Raw genomic sequence first — 22083 nt, forward strand, 5'->3', positions numbered from 1 at the left:
ACACGTTCGCTGAAAGATGTCGTGGCTGCCAGAGAAGAAGAAAGAGGGACAGGGCTGTGCAGCATGTTGCTTCTGGTCTATGCAGAGGTAATGAAGTGAATTGCGTCAGTGGCGCATGCAGCGTAGACTTGAAATGCGCCTGATCTGGCCAGGCGGATGAAAGTAGAGGCGCACTGTGGGGAGAGAGGAAAAAGTTCTCAACAAGGAGAGGCAGGACTACTCTTACGGAGCTCCTGCAGTCTCACTTTTTTATGCCTCTAAAAGACGTTCCTTGCTATCCTTTTGCATTTTTGCTTTGCAACGCTGCTTATACGCTTCCGTGAGAGAAATACTACTTTTTTTTTTTTTTTCTGACCTAAGTGAAAGCACCAGCACCATGGAGCTGCTCTGCCTCGAAATGGACACCATCCGAGCTCGTCCCGATCCGAACCTCCTGTGCGATGACAGAGTCCTGCAGAGCTTGTTGACCCTAGAGGAGAGATTTCTACCCCAATATTCCTATTTCAAAGGCGTCCAGAAAGATATTCAGCCGTTCATGAGGAGGATGGTCGCTACTTGGATGTTGGAGGTATACCGAAACACCGAGTGCCGACAAGTCTTATTTCCGTGCTCGACTTTAAAGCCTCCTGATTTGTTTTGTTACTGCTGTTTGCAATTGTCGGACAGTAGATACGACTTATAGCTCTCCTTCCCGACTGCTTATTCCTCGTATTAACCAAATGTGTCGCTTTCTGTCATTATTTTCTTACCGTTTTTTTTTTAAAGTACGGTCGCGAAGACGTTGCTCGTGATACTTCGAGCTGTGCTATCTGTGACACCGGAGGATTTATTTGATGTGCCTCACGTGCTGTCTGTACGAGCTGCCTGTTGATTCTTTAATGTTGTTATTTTAGATAGCCGGATTATTTCCATGCACACGTATGCACTCCCCAATGCAGTGCTGCCCTGTTGTGTTCTATCGCCATGTTGGTTTTTTTACAGGAGCGCTCGTGCTTTTAAGAGGACTTTACAGTGTCATAAACGCAATAACAGCGACTCAAACCCGTCGGCAATGACAGAGGATGGTCTTTTGTGTGCACTGAGTATAGAAGTGATCTCAAAAAGCGTTGTAAACATTTTATGCATCTATTCGAAATGTCGGAAGGGGCGAGGGCCTTATCTGTCCTTTGGGTCTTCCCCCCGACGCATTGCCTCACTCTGGAATTATGTTCCATTTTCGACACTATGTCTAATATATTTGGTCGACATCCATCTATAAACAATCTCGAGCCTTTGGGCTTTATTTTCATGTAAATATTGTCAGGGTCCGACGCACTGAAGATTTTTAATTAATTTTTGAAATATATATATCGGGTCGCCGGTGACGCACATCAGACCAACCTCTTGCTCCTTGTCTTTTATTTTGTCGTTTTATTCGAATTTATCGCGCATGGATTTCGAAATATATTGTCGGGTATGATACAGAAGACCCGTCTGAACATTATGATGTGAAGGAAATCGGTCTGGGCAATTTATCTATATTTTTAATTATTTTATGAAAATATGACGAATGAAAAAAAGAAAGTGGGTTTCCGTGTGCTGCGCTGTCGGGGTGTTTTTTTTTTTTTTTTTTTGCCTCAACTGATTGTGACTTGAATTCATTTCTTAGTGAACTACAGGAATGCGACGCTATTGACAGTATGTGTCTGAGACTTATTTCCCTTTTTTTGTAAAATAATCTATTCCGAATTAATTTATGATGTCGCAACCGGTTAGGGCTGGGCGCAAATTCTTGGCCGGGCCCCAACTATGTGTGTCATTGAATTTATATGTGCTCTTTATGTGATTAGACTTTTGTTTCGTTTTCTCATAAAAGTTGTATATACATTTTAAAGTGCTGGAAAATGAAGTCTGGTCTCATGCAGGGCGGGTTACAGATTCCAAACGCTCAACATTGCTGCATTGTCTGCTGTCTCGTTCTTCAGGTTTGTGAGGAGGAGAAGTGCGAGGAAGAAGTTTTCCCCTTGGCCATGAACTACTTAGACAGATTTTTAGCAGTGGTACCCACCAAAAAGTGCAACCTGCAGCTGCTGGGAGCAGTGTGCATGTTTCTTGCATCCAAATTGAAAGAGACTCGTCCATTAACCGCAGAGAAGCTTTGCATCTACACAGATAACTCCATCAGACCACAAGAGCTGCTGGTAAGCAACAGTTGGTTCAACACTTTTCACACAATTCACTGTTGCACCTCACCTGTCATCATCATCAGCTGAGCCAGATTTGATGATATATGTTTTCTGAGTTTGTTTTTGAAAAGGGGGGTTATTCATGTGTTTTAAGGCATTCATTCACTCAAAATGTATTGCTTTTATTCATTTTGCTGAAAACATCACATACTAAACTGCAGGGGTGTTCTCATTTCACTGATTCTGTTGTCCAGCGCCATCATCAGAAGGTGCATGAAAAGCGAAAGCCTCACAGTGAGTTGTTCCACAATGACTCTCTTCATGTCGGAGACCCTCTGGGCTTTACAGTATCCGTCGTGTCCGTGCAGTGGTCTCCATCGCCATCTAGTGGCAGATATTTGCACAGAGCAACGAGGTCAGCTTGAACTTCAGCCAAAGTTCTGACTCTGTTCCTGTCAGCCAGAGAGGGAGAGACACAGAGAAATACAAGTTTGCCTTTTACAGTTCAGCTTGCATCCAAAAATAGCCGCTGATGCAAGCATTTCTGACGTCATGTCATGCTGCACTATTTTCGACTCTCACAGTGCATTTAAGTGGTGATGCAGGTGTGCCGTTCCTCTGCGTGATATATTTGATGAGGCGTCGTTGGCCCGATGGCACCATGAGCTGCCCTCACCAGTTAATTGACTCAGTTTCACATCAGATAAGTGCTTCCCCACCGCTCTGTGGTGCTACATAAACATTCCTCGGTAAACAACAGCCAATCCCACCCATGTTGTGAAAGAGGCCGCATATTGTGATCCAGACGTGGCTGGTGGTTGTAGGCCTGCCTCGCTGCCTGGAGCTGGCGGCTCTTCACGCCGAGCTGATTGCTGCAGTGTACTCAAGTTCCTGACGAGCTGCTGTTGGTTTTGTCGGTTTCTAATAATTTAGCGGTATGTATTTCTGCCTGGGAATATTGTGTCCGACTTAATTTACGTACTGTAGATGTGGGGGGGGGGGGGACAAGTAAACCGAATGTGTATTACAGTGAGAAAGTGCTGCGCCGATAGACGGGGTGGACTTATATGTAAAACAGTATGTCGTGCTGCACTTTACAGGAAAACATCCTACCTTCATGTTCAGTGTGAAGACCAAGCCCTCAGTCCCTGAACTGGTTTTCTGGGGCCTCTTCTCAGTCTTTCTGTATAAGGCAGTATTTTGGCTGACACCCAGATACAGGAAACAGAGATCAGCTGCTCGGGGCATGTGATCGTTTTTTTTTGTTTTTTTTATGTCCTTGTCTTTGGTAACAATTTCTTGTAAAGAGAACCGCAATGTTACAAAGATGGTGTGACCAGAGGAAGGCAGTAGCAGAAGGAAGTGGGTGCCTGCATGCCTGCCACTCCTGTCAGTATAGAGCCTGTGTTGCAAGGTTCATATCGCCCTCGCTGGAGGCCTGAACCTCGCTTGCTGGCACTGATGGAAAAAGGCTTTTGAGAGCATGGAGGCAGCCATGTTGCAAACATTAGAGCCCAAGCAATCAACAGACCACTGTTGGGCTGTGATTTGCATCTGATCAAATAAGTGAATCTTTGAGATAGTGGTTACACACCTCCATGCAAACAGAGGGACGATACCTTTAACCTTTAAGTCCGTGGTGCTTTTAAATGCTCACTTCCTCCCGCATGAGTAACTGTGGGTATAAACAAAATCTCTGTTGTTGTTGTTTTTTTAAAACCCCTTTCCTCCCCTCTATCCATGTCCATGGCATCGCGGAGCTCAGGAAAACATGACACGGCTGAAAAATGTCACTTTGATTAGAAAGTTGCAGCTGGTAGCATGCAGGGTCAGTGGCCAGCCATGTTGAGTTGTCTCATGACTGAGTCCATGTGCTCGCTCTCTGTCTCTCTCGCTCACTGAAAGGGAAAATGAAGAGCATCCGAAGTCCCCGGTCACAAGGCTGCAGTCCAGAACCAAACCACGAAATTTTTTTCCCAAATTAGTCACCACCTCTTCCGTCAATCACCTCCTCCTCAAGGAAGTGAAAGTAGCGATTCACTCTGAGAGAAGAGAACACCACGCCTATTGTCCCTCCACATTTTGCCAAGAGAGCGAAGTTAAAAAGAATTTGTGAAGTACAGAGAAGTTGATTCTCTTGAGTCTGATGACACAGAAAAGGTGTTGAGTAATGTGTGATTCAAAGCTGTTCACTTCAAATGCTGCCCAATGTTCATGTTTCCTGTGAAGTCTTTAAGGATACGTGGCACTTAGCATTGTTTGTATGAAGAATAGTGTACGCTGAAAGGGTGAATTTATTAACAAGTACCAAAAGGGCTCCAACGGAATTAGCAGAAAAATGCAACAGTGAAAAAATAATTGCGTTTCCTGTATGTATGTTTTTATAGTTTAAATGATGAATGGAATGGCGTACGATTAAATAATGAAACACTGGTTAACTTTATAACATAACGCAGATTTATTGCTGGTGCTGCTTAACAAGTACAGCCTTCCTATCCATTTTTACTCTGCAATCACACACACACACACACACACACACACACACACACACACACAGTAGAACCTCTGGTGGGCCTCTTTAGGAAAGTCCCCAGATGCCAGACAGACAGACGGGGAGGGAGACAGTGTTGTGAGGTCACCTGAGTTGGTGGCGCTGCTGGTGTTTCTCTGTCCCAGCAGAGACGAACGTAATAACAATAATGCGTTAACCTCCACACATACTAATGCAAGGGGCCTTCAGAGGCACAGCCGCTCACTTTAGGCAGCAGTGTAGCGGCTGTGACTGCAGTAAAGTGCAGCATAAGCTGTTACAGTATGTTCAATATGTTGTTGTACACTGTGTCACTTAATCTTTCTCATTTTCGGTTATCCCTCCTTGCTCTCTATTCCCTCTCTCTCTCTCTCTCTCTCTCTCTCTCTGTGTGTCTCCATCTCGCTCGCTCTTTCTCCAGGAATGGGAACTGGTGGTGTTGGGGAAATTGAAGTGGAACTTGGCAGCAGTGACACCGAACGACTTCATTGAGCACATTGTGAGGAGGCTGCCACTGCCCGAGGATAAGCTGGCACTTATACGCAAACATGTCCAAACCTTCATCGCCCTCTGTGCCACAGGTAGGACACAACAGGAGCTCACATGTTCAGTGTCCTGTGTTATTAACAGCTGTTTGTCCAAACCCGTTGTGCTGTTTCACAGCAAAAAAACAAAAAAAAACAATCCAAAAGATGACCATGCGGAGTGCGACATCATCTCGATAGCACATCTTTTTCTTATTTCTTTTTTGGTGTTGCAAGTGCCACTGATCGCGGATAAGCTCCCAAGACAAACCAAGCAGCATCCACATACTTTCTGGTCTTGTCGTATCAAAGCCTTCTTCTCTCGATAACATGCGGCAACAGCTCTGTTCAGAGGCGTGCCGCGGGCCAGTCCCGGCCCGCCGTGACTTAAGTGAGATGCATTACCTGCGATGGGAAAATATTCTGCCTTAAGAAAAGCATGTGTCACGGAAGACATTTCAGCGTTCGACTCCGACGTCCATCATTTGTCTTCTCCCAGGCTGTGTATGTGGTCATGTTGTAGCAGCGTATCAGTGGCTTCCAGAGCATCCAGTAACACTTCAAAGCAGATTAAGCCCGGTTGAGGGGGCATTCCCATGTCGCACAGGGTCGAGAAGAGGAATGGACAGGCAGGCAGGCCATTGTCTTTCTGCTCTTGAGGTGAATTGTTCTCTCGAGATCAAACATCCAGCGAGTCGTGGGAGGGACAGGGAGCCTTTAACATGATCTGAAGAGACGGAGAAGATGCAGGAGGGAACAGGGGAGTTAGGGAAAGCCAGAGGAGTGTATTGTTTTCGCATAGCCAATTCTAAGGCATGTCATGTTTTCATATCTCTTTCCCCTGCCACCTTCCTTCCCTGTTTCTCCCCCCCCCCCCCCCTAACTTCTCACAGCTCCCCGCCCTACAGCTGGAGGACATGACAGCTTTCCCATGTTGAGATTGACTATAGGGCAGGTTTCTCCTGTTTGCGTCACCGTCTAACGCAACATTCAACGCTGCAAACAAGGCCTGACTAGAGATAGGAAACTGGCACGTTTACTTGTCTTAAACAGGGATTTATGTCTTACATTAATGTGGAAAATTGCAAAATATACTCACAATAAGGCAGTTTGGCTCTCCTTTGTTATTCACTTTCTGGGTGACCCCCACCAGCAGCAGCAGCAGCAGCAGCTTCCTTTTCTGCAGGCCTCATACAGGAATGCTAACTACACCCCCTCATGGGAAACTGCTCCTTGTGCTGACATCATTCAGAGGAGTGTGTGTCTAGTTCGATGAATATACGAGGGAGGTGACGGGTGTTTGCGATATAAAATGCTGGAATCACCGGCACTGATGTGTATTGGATCATGATCGGGTGAGAAAGAGTTTGCAACAAACGTTTTGAAGAAGAAATGCCTGTTTCCTCTCGTGGCTCCCTTTCCTTCACTCTTTCCTATGACCTCTTCCTCTCCCGGGTCTCACCCCACACATCTCTCACCCCTTTTCTGTGCCAGCGGATTAATGACTGGAATGACAGCGCGTCGGTGATCGGACCGATTCCCAAAGCAACATTGTGAAAGACTCAGCATGCACTTTGTCCTTAATTGCTTCAATGAGGCAGTGGAAATACATTTACGAGCCTCGTGGCCTCCTGACATTGTGTTTTATGAGAGCGACTTTCTGGAGATAGCTCCAGATTAGCAACAGGCCATTTATCTGTGCATGCTCTCCTCAGACCTGTATCCGGGCCAACACAGAGTGAGTGAGAGAGAGAGAGAGAGAGAGAGAGAGAGAGAGAGAGAGCGCAAGTGAGTCAATTTTTGGTGGATCTGAAGATCTCTGGGAATTCAAAACCCCATTTGTGAAGCGTTCCCAGCTGTAACTCTTTGAGTTGTCGGGTGAGGATCCTCCTTGGAGACATCTTCTGAGAAAGGTGAAGACGCGGCAGAAGGAGGAGATCTCTCAGGAGGATTTACATTTGCAAGACAGTTGACAACGGGTCACCTGTGGCCGTCCTGTTTCATACAGTCTCAATCAACCCACCACCCACCACTACTCCCACCACTGCTGCCCCTCTACTGAAAAAGAAAACATGCATAAAACCGCCGCTCTCTGTTTTCAAGGGAACAAGAGAGGGAAGAGGAGAAGTGGAGAATAAGGCCTCTCATTCCTAATGGCTCCTCTCTTTTGATGAAACAGTTCCGTTCGGGCCACTCGGTGGGATTTTGTCAGGTGGCGCAGGCTGGCTCTGTATTAATTAATAACATTGGCTGGTCCATTCAGGACTATGCAAATGGCTCAGGAGCTCAGCTAGAGGCTGGGAGAAAGGAGACAAAAGGCTCGGTCCTTACATTTCATATGCAGAGCCATGCGAGGGTCAGCGCTGCGGGGCCACTTGATAGGAAACACCAGCGTTTCCCTCAGGCAGGCCGCCGGATAATAGCCCAGCAACAAGCTCATTAAGGGAGATTACGAACCTCCATTCCTACACACAGACACCAAGCACTCCGAGCTTCCTCTTCTATTCTTATTCAATTGAGGTAAAGTGGGAGAATGGATGGGGTGCATGGGGCAGACAGATGCACCCCGACCTGTCTGCTGCGGTTATTGAGCTCCCGTCTTCTTGCCATATTCGCAGGGATTATGGTCGATTTTTTTTTTTTTCATGCCCGACTCCAATAGCCCTCTCTCTGTAATGCAATGCATGGAATGGTGACAATAGTTATAGAAGTTGATCAAAAGAAAATGCTGGATCAGGGCCAACACTGCTGTCCAAGAGAGAGTCAATTGTCCCGGAGGACACAATGACGATTTTGCTACAAGTTGGGATGTAAATAAGGTATTTTATGTCAGAATAGTATTTGATTACTTCTTGGTTGTTGTTGTTTTTTTGTGGAAGTGTCTTTGGACTGTATGAAGTGACTTTATGATTATTAACTGGTTCGTTTTCCTGAGACAAATAATGACAATAATTCAAAGCATTCAAAAATATCCAGAGCTGTCACCAGAGCCTGACAGAGCTTTAGACTTGTCTGAACAGGAAGAGGTAAACGTGAACATTTTTACGCAACAGTGACGAGTCGAACACTGGAAGATGATTCATAAGTCCTCTTTTCATTGTAGCTGCTAGGACTCACGTGTCCAGAGGCTGCATGCTTCCTGTAAGCTGCCTCTCCAAGTGGCTGCCACACGCTAGAATCCCCTCTCGGACTCAGCTCCGCATTCTAGAGGGGAATGATTCATCTCAGATGTGGTCAATGAAATGGTCTTTACGGGTGTTTGTTTACATACAGCCTCCTTCATGTTTGATGACTCAGAACCCTAACAAATTAGCCACGTCCTCCAACAAATTAACATCTCTCTGCACGCTCCACTGATGTGAGGAATTCGATGTCCGGTCCCGGTTGCGTCGTCATCCCAGGGAGCAGGAAGAAGCTTCCGGACAGTATGCTCCCAAAAATGTGACCCACAGAGTGAATCATCGAGTGGTATGTCCTGACCCCCCCCCACACTGGTGTAATCAGCACCACACTGTAAATACTGCGGCAAGCTGAGTCACACCAGAAACACAAAGAGAGATCTTTTTGCTTCGGAGGCTGCAATCATCCCACCAATACGGTTGAGGAATCAAAATGTTTTGGAGCTTACATGTTTTCCTTGGAGGTCACGGTAACCACAGAGACTAATATTTGTGATCTGAAGTAAAGTAAATGTTAGTGGCAGCTAGTTTGACCTGCACATTTATGTCATGACATCAGAGTCTTTCCCTGCTTTCTCTTCCAACTTTTCTTTTTTGATAAGAGGGTTTTTTTCCCAGATCATATCAGCTACAGAGAGAGAGAGTTTTTGAATATTTCCACCTTTTGATCTGATCCGTATCGGTATGCTCCTCATCGCTGACGCTACCAAGGCCTCAAGGCTGCAGCTGTGACAGTGGAGATGATGGTGCAAGGCTGACGAAAGCTGTCACGGGGTGAAACAATTAAGGAGGAATTCTGTTTCCTGGGCAAATGAGTGGAAAAATCACTCAGTTTGACTCGGACTCTCCCAAGTTTTGTTTTCTGTTTGACTTCTGAGTGACAGTCTGGAACAAGAGCGAAATGGAATATGACAGCTAGTTGAATCGATTTGTGTTGTTTCTTGATCAGAGACGTCTCCCCTAGTTACACGTGGAAGAACTGCTCAAGCCCAGTTGTGAAGTTGTTTTTGTGCATCTCCAAGAGCTCCACTGTAGTTGTCCCGTCCGAGAAGCTTTGAATACCAGGCTGTGTTGCATTAGCGGTGAAACACACCGTCATGCCAATCCCAAAATGTTTGTTTTTGGCCTTAATCAGTCAACAGGCTCAGGGTCCTCGTAATGCTACTCCTTTAATAAACAAGGTCAATGAGCGCTACATGTATAGAATACAAGACCCTGATTTATAGCCGTGGAAAGAGAGGAGAGGGTGAGAAGGAGAGGGTTTTTTTTTTTTCTTTCTTCTTTTGGCTGGTGTTCAACTTTCCAACTTTAATTAATTTACAAGTTTAATGTGCATACTGTGCATTGCAGCCACCCAAGAGGAGTGGGCCATGTAGGGCAGCAGACTGTGTGACCAGAAGCGCGAGGATGAAGTTTCAGGGGGGGGGGGGGGGGTAGGAACATGGAGGAATGGAGATGAGGGGGCACATGGAGGAGAAAGGGCCATTGAGGGGGTGAGAGGCGTGCAGGCCAGGCCAGCCAGCCGCTGCTCACAGGGAGCTTTCCATCGCAGGCGTCCCCACTCAGCTACATACACTGTTTATCCTCAACATGAATATCAATGAGGGCCTCCTAAAATACGGCCATTCTTCCCCCCACATGCAGCAGCCACCAGGCCGGAGTGTCAGCCTGCATCGGCTGCACGCGTGCGTCCTTGTTCTGCTACAGACCTGTCTTGTCTTGAGTGCGAAAAATCAGCTTGCTGCCCACTGTCCGCCACTCAGCTCTCCCACAAACCAACGTCTGTGCTGTGTGTGTGTGTGTGTGTGTGTGTGTGTCTGCATCTGCATCTTAAAGCATGCAGGCATCAGTGCATTGTTTCTCGTCTGTGTCCCTTAGGTGTCTGCCTCCTCGCCTGTCAGTCCGCTCTCACCACACACGTACAGTAAATCCGTGTATGCCTTTGTCTCCTTACCCCGCTATAGAACGTTGTGCTCTTACAGCAGTGATGTAATGCTGGGGGGCTTTGTGTGTTCTTTCCTCTTGGCTCGAGGTAGCCTTTAATAAATCGCCCCTTGGCAGAGGCCCAGCGGCTAACACAGGGGTGTATAATAAGTTCATTTATTTGTCAACACTGAGCCCACAAGATGAGAAAGCGCTTGGCTGTGCATGTTAAAAAGGCAGTGAGGGGCTGCCTTTACAGCTATCAAAGGGCCTACCTCTTTGATTCCAGATTAAAAAAAAAAAAAAAGAAGAAGAAGGAAGAAAAATCTCCTTCATGGCCATCGCACACAGTTTGCTTTGCAATTGAATATGGCAATATGTTAATGTGCAGGCTGTGTCTATGCCCCCACTGCCCACTCCTCTAGCCCATAGGTGGCCCAGGAACAGAGGAATACTTGTGGGGGGGGGGGTAGATGGGAGGCAGGAGGTGAGGGTCGCTGGAGGGCAACTCTTTTCTTCTTCCAAAACCTCACAAGAGTCTGGACACAGACTTAAGAGTGATGTGCATCGGAGTTGCTCCCCCCCCCTCCTCTCCCACCAACTTCCCTTCTTTTCTCCTTGTTGTCTTGTCGCCATTCCGTCCATCCCTCCTCCTTCATCTTCCCCCCCTCCCCCCCTCCCCTGTCCCCCGTGTCTCTCAATTGGGTGAAATGAGGTGATGACTCTGGACAATGGAGTCACACTCTTCTGCCTTCCCTCCCGCAGGCCCGCCACTCTATTAATATGCTAAGAGATAGGAGGGCCGCCAATGCAAACCGCTGCCTGTTGTAGCAACAAAGACTGAGGCATGTGTGCCATTCACTGGCCCCAGCTAAGCAGGCCATGTGTTGTCCAAAAAGAAAGGTAGAAGTTGAGCAAGACATAAAGGGAGAATAGAGAGAGGAGCGAGTGTGTGTGTGTGTGTGTGTGCGTCTCTGTTTGTGAAGAGAAAAACTTTCTCCCTCACTGTCTGTCTGTCTCCCTTGCTCCCTCTCCCTGTATGCCAGTTGCCTTGCCTTTTCGGGCTTCTGGCCCGTTCACAAGCTGTCTCATTTGCATTATGAATGACAGTGAGGGGAGCTAACAAGGTTATTGGTCTTTGAGACGCACGCCTGTGACCACACGTGGAAAAAGGACCTACAGCAGTGAGCGTTGGCAGAGGCACTGAGCCTCTTTATTCCCCCCTTTCCAAGCGCTATGGGGCTTTTTCTTCAGCGAGCACATGATTTACTCAGGAGATGGAAGAAAAGGGGGCCGGGCGGGGGAAAGGGGGGACTGGGGTGGGGAGCGGGTGAGGGTGGTTGCCTTTCAGCTCCTTTACAAGCCAAGTGAACCCTCATTATCCAGGCCCCCTGGTCATTAGTGAGCGCTGTGTTCAGACCCGGTGCAATAGAGGGATTATTTATTCGCTGACTGCTAGATTACCAAATCATATTGCCTCTCGGAGCGACGTATGTGTTCACTATTTGTGGAGCAAATGAATTGAAAAGTGAACTTTACAAACTGCACCAGGTGAATAAAGAATCCAGTGTAAATGAACCGTTTTTTTGTCATTTGCTGATCTAAAGATTTTAGCTCCTCGCTTAATGTAACAATAAATACCCCTTTGTGTCGTTACCAAAACGAATAGCGCTGGAGATACATTTAACTCAATTGGTATTTCTTTCCGCTAACAGATTTCGGCTTCGCCATGTATCCTCCCTCCATGATTGCCACAGGAAGTGTGGGGGCAGCGATCTGCGGCCTACAGCTGGATTCAGCTGACCAGTCACAGTGGGGCGACAGTCTGACGGACCTGCTGGCCAAAATCACAAACACAGAAGTGGTGAGTTTCTTTTGTACTTCTCTGTCACATCCAGAACACTCATTCCAGCTTCACTAACTCCAACCTAACTCTCCCATTCAAAGCTGAGTTCACATGAACGCCTCTTATTTCTGCAAAAAAACACACCGTTTTACATTATCTTACTGTTAGCAAGCAAATTCTGTTTTATTCTACCAGACTTGCAGGTCCTCTGAGGGAAAATATCTATGCTATTCATGTCAAAGGTTAGGAAATACCACATGTCTGGTGAAGTTGTGTGTTTGCAACAGACAGAAGTTGGAATGGCTTTTCTTTGCTGGCATTTAGCTTTCCGCAAACCCACTTGGGGCTTTTTTTTGTGCCAATATTTGTCATGAGAAGTGAAAAATGAGCATCAAACTAAGACCAACAATGTCTTCATTCAAAGAAATCTTCAACTGCATCCGTTTATATTACGAAGTCTTTTCTGGCATACACTTGACTGGACTTACAGATGGCATGTGGCAGATTTCTTTCCCTCTCCATCGGTCCGGTCAGGCTCCTCAGGGCCCCCCTCATATAAAGAATCCTCTAAATCAAGCCAGGTTGAGAGCATATACAGTATGCTCTGTCGCTGACAGGAATGCTGGCCGGGCCGTTGTGTGGCTGTCTGGGTACAGTGAATGTTGCGGTGGTGGGTGAGTTGAGTCCAAACACAGGCAGGGCCTCCACTGACTCTGAGATGCCTGGCTTTCGTCACACAGATGGGAGAGGACGTCAGCTTGCTATAGCTTACTGTAAGGGTGAGTAGGTGGGCACATCTACAGAGGGAAAGATGAGTGAGACCGGGAGGTGATGTGTTACGTTACTCTTTATTCGTCTGTTTGGGGAAATAAGTCTTCTGTCTATTCAGGAGTAGTGGACAGCCATAGCACAGTGCCTGGAGAGCAGCACCAGGTCTGAGCACGCTCCTAATACCGACCACTATGAAAAGGGCTTTTAGTGAGTTATTATTTAAACGTGAACATTTTGAGACCATGTGTGCTCACTGCACAGGGAGCAGATCAAAGGGCAGTGACACTGAAGCCCAAAGCCTCAGCCCTGTTACGTTTAATTCTCCCCCAAAAAGGAAGAAAAGTTGGAGGAGGAGGTGGAAGAAAGCTGTTGAAGTGTGAAAAGGACACTGAGGGTGGAAAAGGAGGGGGGGGGGGCTCCCTCACGCCTCCCTCGCGACAATCGGCCCTCTCTCGCCTCCTCCTATGGTCCATAATGCAGCACTGCTGGATAGCATGGCTCCCTCTGGTGCGAGTTGTGTGAAGTCTCGCTCAGCAGCTAGAGGGAAAAACAAATAGCTGACCTCAGCAGCACAGGGCCTCAGTGTGTTTAGGCTGCAAGGTCTCAGACTTGAGGGAATTAAGTCGCTCTGTGTCTCTATGATCAACTCCTCACATTCCTGGATCCAGACAAGCCATGGCTCGCAGTAAACACAGAAGGCAAAGCAAAGGGCACCCGTCCTCATTCAACTTATATGAGAGGCTTTAGTATAAGCTGCTGGGAAGCCAGCCAACAATTAACATGTCGGGTGTGTTTCATTTACATCAGACATGTGCACAGTTGTGCATTCACACACAGAAAGAGAGGAAATGGAGAGCAGTGACTGTGTCCTTTTCACGTTTAACGTTACCCTACCTTCTTTTCCCAAAAGCTCAACCACTATATTCGTCAATTCAATCCCCAAAGGTCACCTCAACCTCAGTTTTGACTGCGGTCATCAGGGAGCTGGTTTGAACCTGAGTCTAAATGTGTACACTCCGCATACTGTATTTGGTTTTGGCAGGCAGTGTAGAGGGTAGAACAGAGCAGCACAAGCAGCCGGCCGAAGGGCCAGGCAAAAACATGAAGGCAAAAGCAAGTTTCGCCAACCTCTGCAGCTGCTGCTGCCAACAGCATCACGGCCATCGCCGCTCCCCTGGCACCCCGCTAGCATCTGTGGTATCCAGAAGCTGTGGTTTTCCAGTGGAAATGTGATCGGGCCAAGTCACCATCTCAGGATGGCTGGAAGAATGTGTGTAGCCTCACACACACACCTGGTGTGGCCAAGGGGGGGGCTCCCTGTTAGGGACAGCAGACGGGGGGGGGGCTGTGTGAGCCAAGTCATCATGTGCTGAGAAAAGAAATATGAAGTTTGTGAGAACGTGGTGAGTTTACAGTGGGAGGCTGATCAGGTGTGACTCCCTTGAACTGCACAGGTCAGCTGTAGTGTCAGTACGAAATACACGCTGCTACAACACAACATTTTGACAAATAGTTAGTACACAAAGGCCAACCGGGTAGAGCTTCTCTTTATTCCTCAATGATTCTGACTTCCTAGATTTTGCTGTTTTTGGGTCAACTTCTCCCAGTGTCTCATTCATCTTTTTCTTTTCAGTGAGAGTCGCACACAAAGACACCAGAAACACATTTTCCCATTCCTCCGTCTCTTCTGTTTTTATTCCTTTTTTTTAAAAAATGACTCCGGTCTCCATCGTGGCCTAAATATCACTGCGATGGTCTCGCACAAGTTGGGTGATGGATGGATGGTGAAATTGAAATGTGATTTTTGTTTTTCCCTGGGGGAGGAATTCAACAGCAGTGTGATGGAGCCAGAATGCTTGCAACAAAGATGCATTTATTAAGAAGGATTATCTCCATTAACGCAGCCCGTGGCGTCACCGCTTGTGGTGCTTTCGGCATGCAAAGCTGAAGAAAGAGAGAGGTCACATTTTCCTTTTTGTAACTTGAGGAAATTCAAGTCATGCGGTGACTCCTTACTTCCGGTGTCAGCCTCCGGATATTTTGTTTTAGGATTCCCTGAGATTAGTAGTGTGTGTGTGTGTGTTTGTCTCAGCTGTCTGACCACCAAGTCCTCCCAGAGTAGCTAAACACTGTCTTGTGCGGTACAGTCAGCAGTTAAAACACATTCCATGGCTTCACACATTTCTTCCTTTTTGGTTTTGTGTTGTCTGCACGACTTCCCCTCTCTACCGCCGGTGTCACAAAGGCCGCCATGGGATAATGCGCGTGCCTTGCTTTGTCAGGAAGACAGATTGTTGCAGTTTAATGTATGTTTGAGATGGCAGATGGAGGCCGTGACGACAAGGGGAGGATCTGAGGTTGGTTATGTTTTTTTCCGGGGTTGAGGCTGCAAAAATAAGACGCTTCAGTGTAGCGCTGCCACCCACGCCCAACTTATTCGGTGCTGTTGGCCCCCACAGTATCCAAATACCCAGAGCTTCACTGTAAACAGAATTGGTGTTTTCAGTAGTCGCACATTGAAGTCGTTAAAGTGTTTCGAATGAAGCCCATGGGGCTTGGCATGGGATCGGAGAATGTCTTTTAAGAAGTGAAGGCGTGCATTCTTGCGGTAAGACACAGGCAGTTCCTTCAGGCAGTTCCTTTATATGTTCGTTCGCTTTACTTAATCCTCTCAGAGGAATTGAGATTTTATGAGCCACATGTTGGTGGGAAGATTTTGTGCGCTATAGTCGTGCACACGCCCATGTCAGCAGCCGGCCTCTGGAGGAGATTAAGGGACAGACGCCGCTCGGGTTTTCCTCCACGTCAGACCCACTGCTCCCCCAGCCCAGATCAGTCCAACCTCCTCAACGTCAAATCATTCTTCATGCTTTTGTGACCCCCCCCAAAAAAACTCTCTCGAGCTAATCATCTGTGGTGTCTGGAGAACTCAAAACAAAAGAGTCGTCAAGACGGGAATTACCTCATGCAAACTTCAGCAGAACCCCTCTGGGCTCAGATCCATTTGATCAATTAAAGACGTAAAAAAGTCATGTAGTTTCCCTCCGACAACACGGTGCATGCCTCGCACCGTTATGTGTCATGCTGCTCCACCTTTGACGCTCTGTGACCTTTTGCCACTCACCCGTGTGCGGCTCCCAAAGAGCAATTCAGATGTGAGTGAGGCCTCTGTTCTCATTTCATCAAGGCCCCCAGCGGCACCAGAAGCTGTAACACAGGCTCAAACTGTGGCCCATCAGGTTTTAACTCGGCTCTAAACGTCTGAAGAATGTTTCCTCGCTCCACAAGCGCTACACTTTCATCCATCCCTCCGGCCATGGGGCGCTCTCAGTCATGTTTCGCGCAGACGCCTGGTGCTTTAAGGCAGGGGGGGGGTTTACTCGTGAGTAGAGCTGAAAAGCAGGCAACTCAGCTTCAGCTGTGTTCTGGTATTTTGCCACCAGGGGGCGGTGTTAAGTCGGACAGGAGAACTTTCATATCCGTTTGCTCTGCTGCTCTTACAGAACATATTTTTGTCGTCGCAGTTCCTCACTCAAAAACATTTTGACCTTTCTCTGACGATCGAGCTCACAACTCATTTAGCACCGCTCTCCCCTTTACTCCCCCCCCCCCCCCCCCCCCCAAGTGAGTTGCTCTGTCCCCTCTGTCAACCCTCCATCAGGGAAGGATATGAGCGCTCAGTGCTGTTGAGAGGCTCCTCTCCCAGGTGGATTCTCAGATTGCTGCCGCAGCCTTTGATGGTGAAAGGCGAGCCGAGCAGGTTCTCAGATGGATCCCCCCGCAGGCAGGCAGGCCCACAAGACTGGCTCTCGTTAAAAAAGCACCACCTTTGTGTTCCCACAGGAGGTGGATGTAATTAACATAGCTTCAGTACTACCTGTGTTTCCAGCTGCCGTCGTCAAGGCTACTCCTGTTTGGGTTTTTGCGTGTGTTTTGGGAATGGCGGAGGTGGTGGGATGGGAGAGGCAGTGGTGTGTGCGTGCTAATGCACATGTGTGTGTCCGTGCACGAGTGCACAACCCTGGTGGGCTGATGTAATGCTCGAGTCTGGTCCGCGTCTGTGCTCAACCGTGGCAGTATAGCCGGAGCAGCTATGAAGTCGATAGTCATTTAAAACCCCCTGGCCCCTCTGCCGCCACGCCAGGGGTCCCTGTTGTCATGCACTGACTTACGTTTTACGATTTCTCCTGTTACGAGCTACAGTGAGCAACTGTGGCACTATATCTGTTGATTCAGGCTGAACTGCTTGATAAGAGGCAAACTGAACAAGCTTCCGGTTGCATTAAATAATCCTCGACTATGTTGAAAATGCCACTTGAACATTCAAGAAAGTGAAATTGACTTGATTTGGAAATGAGAGAGATATCCTGCCTCCCTGCCAGCAGTTTAAAATGTGTATATATGTATATATATATATATTTACAGCTTGTCCTCCCTCTCTTGTTGCACTGCAGGACGTTCTCAAAGAGTGCCAGGAGCAGATTGAGCGTGTGCTGGTGAGCAGCCTGCGTGAGGGGCGGCAGCAGCAGCAGCAGCAGCAGCAGCAGCAGCAGCAGACGCAGAGAGGCCCCAGCGGGAAAGGCCTGGACGAGCTGGATCAATCCTCCACCCCAACAGACGTCCGTGATGTCAACTTGTGAACCACCAGAGGGCGATATTGCACAGGATTTACAAAAAAAAGAAAAGCATCATCAAAAAAAAACCTCAATTTTCTTAAACGCAGAAAAAAAGAACAAAAGAACAAAAATGTTAAAAACACAAGCCCTTTAAAAGAAAAAGAACAATGCTTGCTAGTTTTTTTTTGTTTTGTTTTTTTGTGTGTAGATTTTCTGTTCTTCAAGTCAAAAACACCTGCCCACGAAATCGATTTTCTATGATGTTCTAGTCCAAAAGCAACAAATTTGATACAAGATGAAGCTCTGTGGTGAACTTGGATATACAGAAGGGAAAGCCAATCATATTTGCATTCTGCCTTTGTAGTATGATCTTTAAGTTATATTTTAACCATGGTAGAAGTTGTGGGAACCATTCAAAAAATGACATGGGATCACGGTGGGGCTTACGTTTTTTTTCTGCCCTGTTTTGTTTTACATGAGTATTATCACTATAACATTCGTGGCTGGTGTAAGAGACGACGCAAGCTCCTCGATCACCAGAAGGTCCGCATGAGAGAGACAGACGAAGCCGTGAGAACGCTATGCTAAAAGTCGATGGGTCCCAATCCCATGGAAGAGACGGGATCATAATAATTATTAGTAGTATTCGTAATTATTATTATTGATAATATCATTGGATATATTTTGGAACTGCGTAGTAGAGATCAATAAGCTCCTCTTGCCAGGCTGCTTGTGTGTCAGTCAGTGTGCAAGCATGTGTGTGTGTTTATATGCGAGTATGCCAGATTTTCATGCATGCGTGCGTGTATGTGTGGTGCGAATGCTACATGTGAACCGGTGTCTATATTAGCAGTGTGCATTCTATGGCGTGAGGCACTTGAGCAAAGTCAAGTCACAGACTTACAGTAGTAAGTCAAAAGACGATGGAGCAAGAGGAGGCTACACATACGTTGTCCATCAGTATAACAGGGCATCTATGCTAATGTCACTGCCTTCATGCGTTAACAATGTGTCGTGCTTCTTTGTTGGCCAACAATGAACTCGTGCGTGAGACAGATTACGATTCAGCGAAGGAGGATATGGGCGAAGGGACTTTCACTTAGAGCCCCTTATCTTTCTAAGAGCATTTTTCCTGAGGCGTTACACCTCAGAGCTCATGTGAGGTGTTAGTTTATTACTGCCATTCTGTTAATGACACAGATACTTCTTTCTTTTCACGTTGTTACGATATGGTGTTTCCTTAGAAGTGAAAGGCTGCTTTTGAGTCTGGACAAGAGTTGTCATGACCTCCCACGAGTGTGCAGTGTGTGTATTGCACATGTCAAAAAGCAGGAGAGGACGATGTCTTGGGAAAAAAAAAAAAGTAATGCGATGCTTTTGAAAGTCTGGAGAACATTGGACTCCTCTGTATTTATGAGCAGGGAGGGAACCGGGTGTGGCGTGGAAAGAATTAGAAAGAGTTTGCAACCAAGTGTTGAACTGTGGGAGGCACATGGTTGGTAGGACAGAAAGGAGTTTGGTGGTGCAAGAGCATGCTGCAGTGTGGAGGATTTACAGCCAGTGGCCGGAAGATGATAATGAACAAAAGATGCCCAAAGGCCGCACAATAAAACTTTTGATACCTGCATATTAGGCTGGAATCAACATTCATTTCTCACAGTGGATGTCCATACAATGACACAGCTAAGTGAACAAAAAACGTTCTGGGTTTGGAGATGAATAAATGAGGAACGAAGATGCTGCCAGATCATGTGTGGATGAACTTTCATGGAGGGTGGGGGCGGGTGGGTTGGGGGGGGGGTGGGGGGGGGGGTGGTTAGAGGAGTACAGGATGATAATTTACTGTCAATGCATCTGGAGTCCCACATGGGGTTGTTTAAGCTCCCCTATATGATTTCAATGGCAAAGCACTTTGAGAACATGCTCCCCAGGAGATAAGTAAATGAAATGTGTCGGGTCGTGATTGGAGGTGAATGGATGTTTCTCTTTTTTTAGCCTTTTCTTTGGTTTACTTTGTAGGGCTGGTTTCCCAATTGTCAGACATACCCTTGTCAAGCAAGAGCCAAAATGAAAAAGGCTTTCCACAACTTGCGACGAGAGGACAAAAACAAGAAAAGAAAAAAACATTCCGATTGAAGCAAAGTGCAAGTTGGTGGAGAGTCTGATCTTTCAGAGAATTTGAACAAATAGAAAAACGCCAACATGATTTGGAAAATGCCTACACGCAGACTTCACTGATCCACGGGTTCTGTTTGATTTTATTTTACTTTGTCAAGAAATTAAATATTTGTTTCTACTTGAATTTTTCTTCATATTTATCTGCATCACAGCCACAGACAGACACACGGGGCAGCAATGAGCTACACGAGAAGGTGGTCGTAACATCGAATATTTGCACATGTTCTTCAGAGGGCCATGAGGTTTGCATTTGTAAGACAGCAGAGCGTTTGTTCCAAACCACCTTTAACTGATGTGTGTTTCAGTGGTTGGTCAGTTTTCTATGGTGCTGGCTTGTGTATTTCAGGCCGATTGTCTGTCAGTGAACACATCTGTCCCCTGTGAGCTTTGCTGCTTCAAATCATTGGCAAGGGGGTTCATCAGCCAAACAGACACCAGCACAAAACAAGAGACAGATTATTTTGCTTTGTTTTGTTTTAATGGGACACGAGGCTTTGCCACAGAAAAGGTGTCTTTGACTTAATGCTTGAGTTTTTTTCTTGACGGTATGTGACTTTGCTGAGCGTATGTCCGTCAAACTGAAGATAAATGTGGGGATCGCGTGTTTAAGTAAAACTGGGCAATTTAATGACATACTTGCCAAAACATCCCTGTTTGAATATTTGATATAACCTCTTCATTTTGCCTCTGTTTGCCTGATGTTAGCTCTCTCCCGAACGTAATAGTTGTGATTTTCTTTCCTGCAAAATTATTGTTGCATGTGTTGTATATTGAGACCATCTTTTCAATTTGTGTTTGATATATTTTATGGGGTGACCAGACCCACAAAAGGGGTTTTCTAAGATTTAGAGATACTGTATTCCAAAGTGAAGAGAGGACAGAGGAGGAGGTGTGAAGACATCAAGAAAAAAAAGTGTCAATATTTTTATTGAGTTATTGTTGTCTTTTTGCGCTGCTAAAAGCTATGAATTTGTGTCATTTATACAAAAAAATAACATTACCTAGTTGTGATGTGTCACTTGAGTGTGCTGCTATTTTATAAACGTGTATTATAATATAATTATTTTACTGCTTAAGAGATACATTCAGAAGAAAAGAAGTAGATGGTGATAGAAGAACATGAAATGACTATTCGACTGGAAATGTTCTTTGTACAGTTTGCTTAGATAGCATGTGTCCTTTCCCCCTTCTTTTATCTATTTTGCTCTTCTTCAGTCACATTCTGCATCAGTGGTATTTCCGATACCTCAGGATTACTGGACAAAATAAAACACAAACAAATCCTTTACCGATACCTCTGCAGTTAGGTAGCCTGGAACGGAGGAGAAAAAGTACAACGGGGGTGGGGAGGGGGGCGAGCAACGACAAATTAGCATTTTTGTGGCTGATTCCCACTGTTTTAGTGGAGAAACTACTTCCTCAGTGAGACGGGAAACAGGAAATACGTTTCCACTTGGACTTAACCTATTGGGGGGGGGGCGGGCGCAGCAACATTTCTTGGGGGACGTGTCTTTCGTAGATAGTTCAAGCATGTTCATTTCAGTTCATCTTTGGTGCTACATCTGACTTGTTGTGTGCGAGATAGGGAAAACAGCATTCCTATGATGGCCAAAGTACAGTTCTTGCTTTATACGACCACAATCACTCTGAATGTCAGTAAACATGGATTATGTATGTAAGAAAGATACGTTTTGGTCTGAAATATATGTGTGCGCACCATTGTAACTGCCACATGATTATGGTTTGAGCTACACCTGTTATGTGTTACCATAAATACTCTGATATATCTGGAAGTTTCAATGGTGCAGATTTCCCCTCTAGCTGCCCCCACCTCCACTATAACTCATATCATGTACCTCAAATGTCTGTTGCACAACCTCTGTTCAATAAACTTCTGCTTTAAAGGGTGTGACACCACATCAGCTCACTATTTCCCACGCCTGTGCTCCTTTTAACCGGTGTGTCTAATTGTTTCAGGATCAATAGACCCGCTTGTGTGTGAGTCAGCAGTGATACAGCAGAGCAAAGTTCAGCTGCACTTAATCATTTGAAAGCTACACAAAGCAGCGATGACGAGACATGGGACAATGAGTTCCCCTGGCCCGAGTATAAGGAAGACCAGTTATGAACACTCCCTGCTAATGTGTACACACAGGAAAAAAATGGGATGTGTTGATATTTCAGCTGAGTCCAATAAATCTGCCTGCCACCAAAAGTTAAGGAAATATACCGGTATCTCAACTACAGCGGCCTACCATCCCTTTAGTGAGGAATGGAAATGTGAAGGGAGTTTATGGACAACTTCATAGTACAGTGCCAAAAACAAGGCAGGCTGTTAGCTTCCTGCTGCA

The 22083-nt window shown here is 46.3% G+C and overlaps 1 protein-coding gene across 1 annotated transcript; it reads left to right on the forward strand.

Moving 5' to 3' along the window:
* The first annotated feature begins 243 nt into the window (after positions 1 to 243).
* Positions 244 to 21662, forward strand: ccnd2a (cyclin D2, a). Its single transcript, XM_079286238.1, has 5 exons — positions 244 to 568; positions 1965 to 2180; positions 5117 to 5276; positions 12037 to 12185; positions 17393 to 21662. The coding sequence occupies exons 1-5, from the start codon at positions 377 to 379 to the stop codon at positions 17576 to 17578; spliced, it is 903 nt and encodes a 300-aa protein (XP_079142364.1). The 5' UTR covers positions 244 to 376; the 3' UTR covers positions 17579 to 21662.
* Positions 21663 to 22083: the final 421 nt, after the last annotated feature.

This window comes from Melanostigma gelatinosum (assembly GCF_949748355.1).
Source record: "Melanostigma gelatinosum genome assembly, chromosome: 1".
Classification (NCBI taxonomy): domain Eukaryota; kingdom Metazoa; phylum Chordata; class Actinopteri; order Perciformes; family Zoarcidae; genus Melanostigma; species Melanostigma gelatinosum.

Coding starts and splice junctions, on each gene's coding strand:
- ccnd2a (XM_079286238.1), top strand. CDS start 377: ATGGAGCTGCTCTGCCTCGAAATGGACACCATCCGAGCTCGTCCCGAT. Junction 2,181..5,116: donor TCAGACCACAAGAGCTGCTG/GTAAGCAACAGT, acceptor CTCTTTCTCCAG/GAATGGGAACTGGTGGTGTT. Junction 5,277..12,036: donor CATCGCCCTCTGTGCCACAG/GTAGGACACAAC, acceptor TTCCGCTAACAG/ATTTCGGCTTCGCCATGTAT.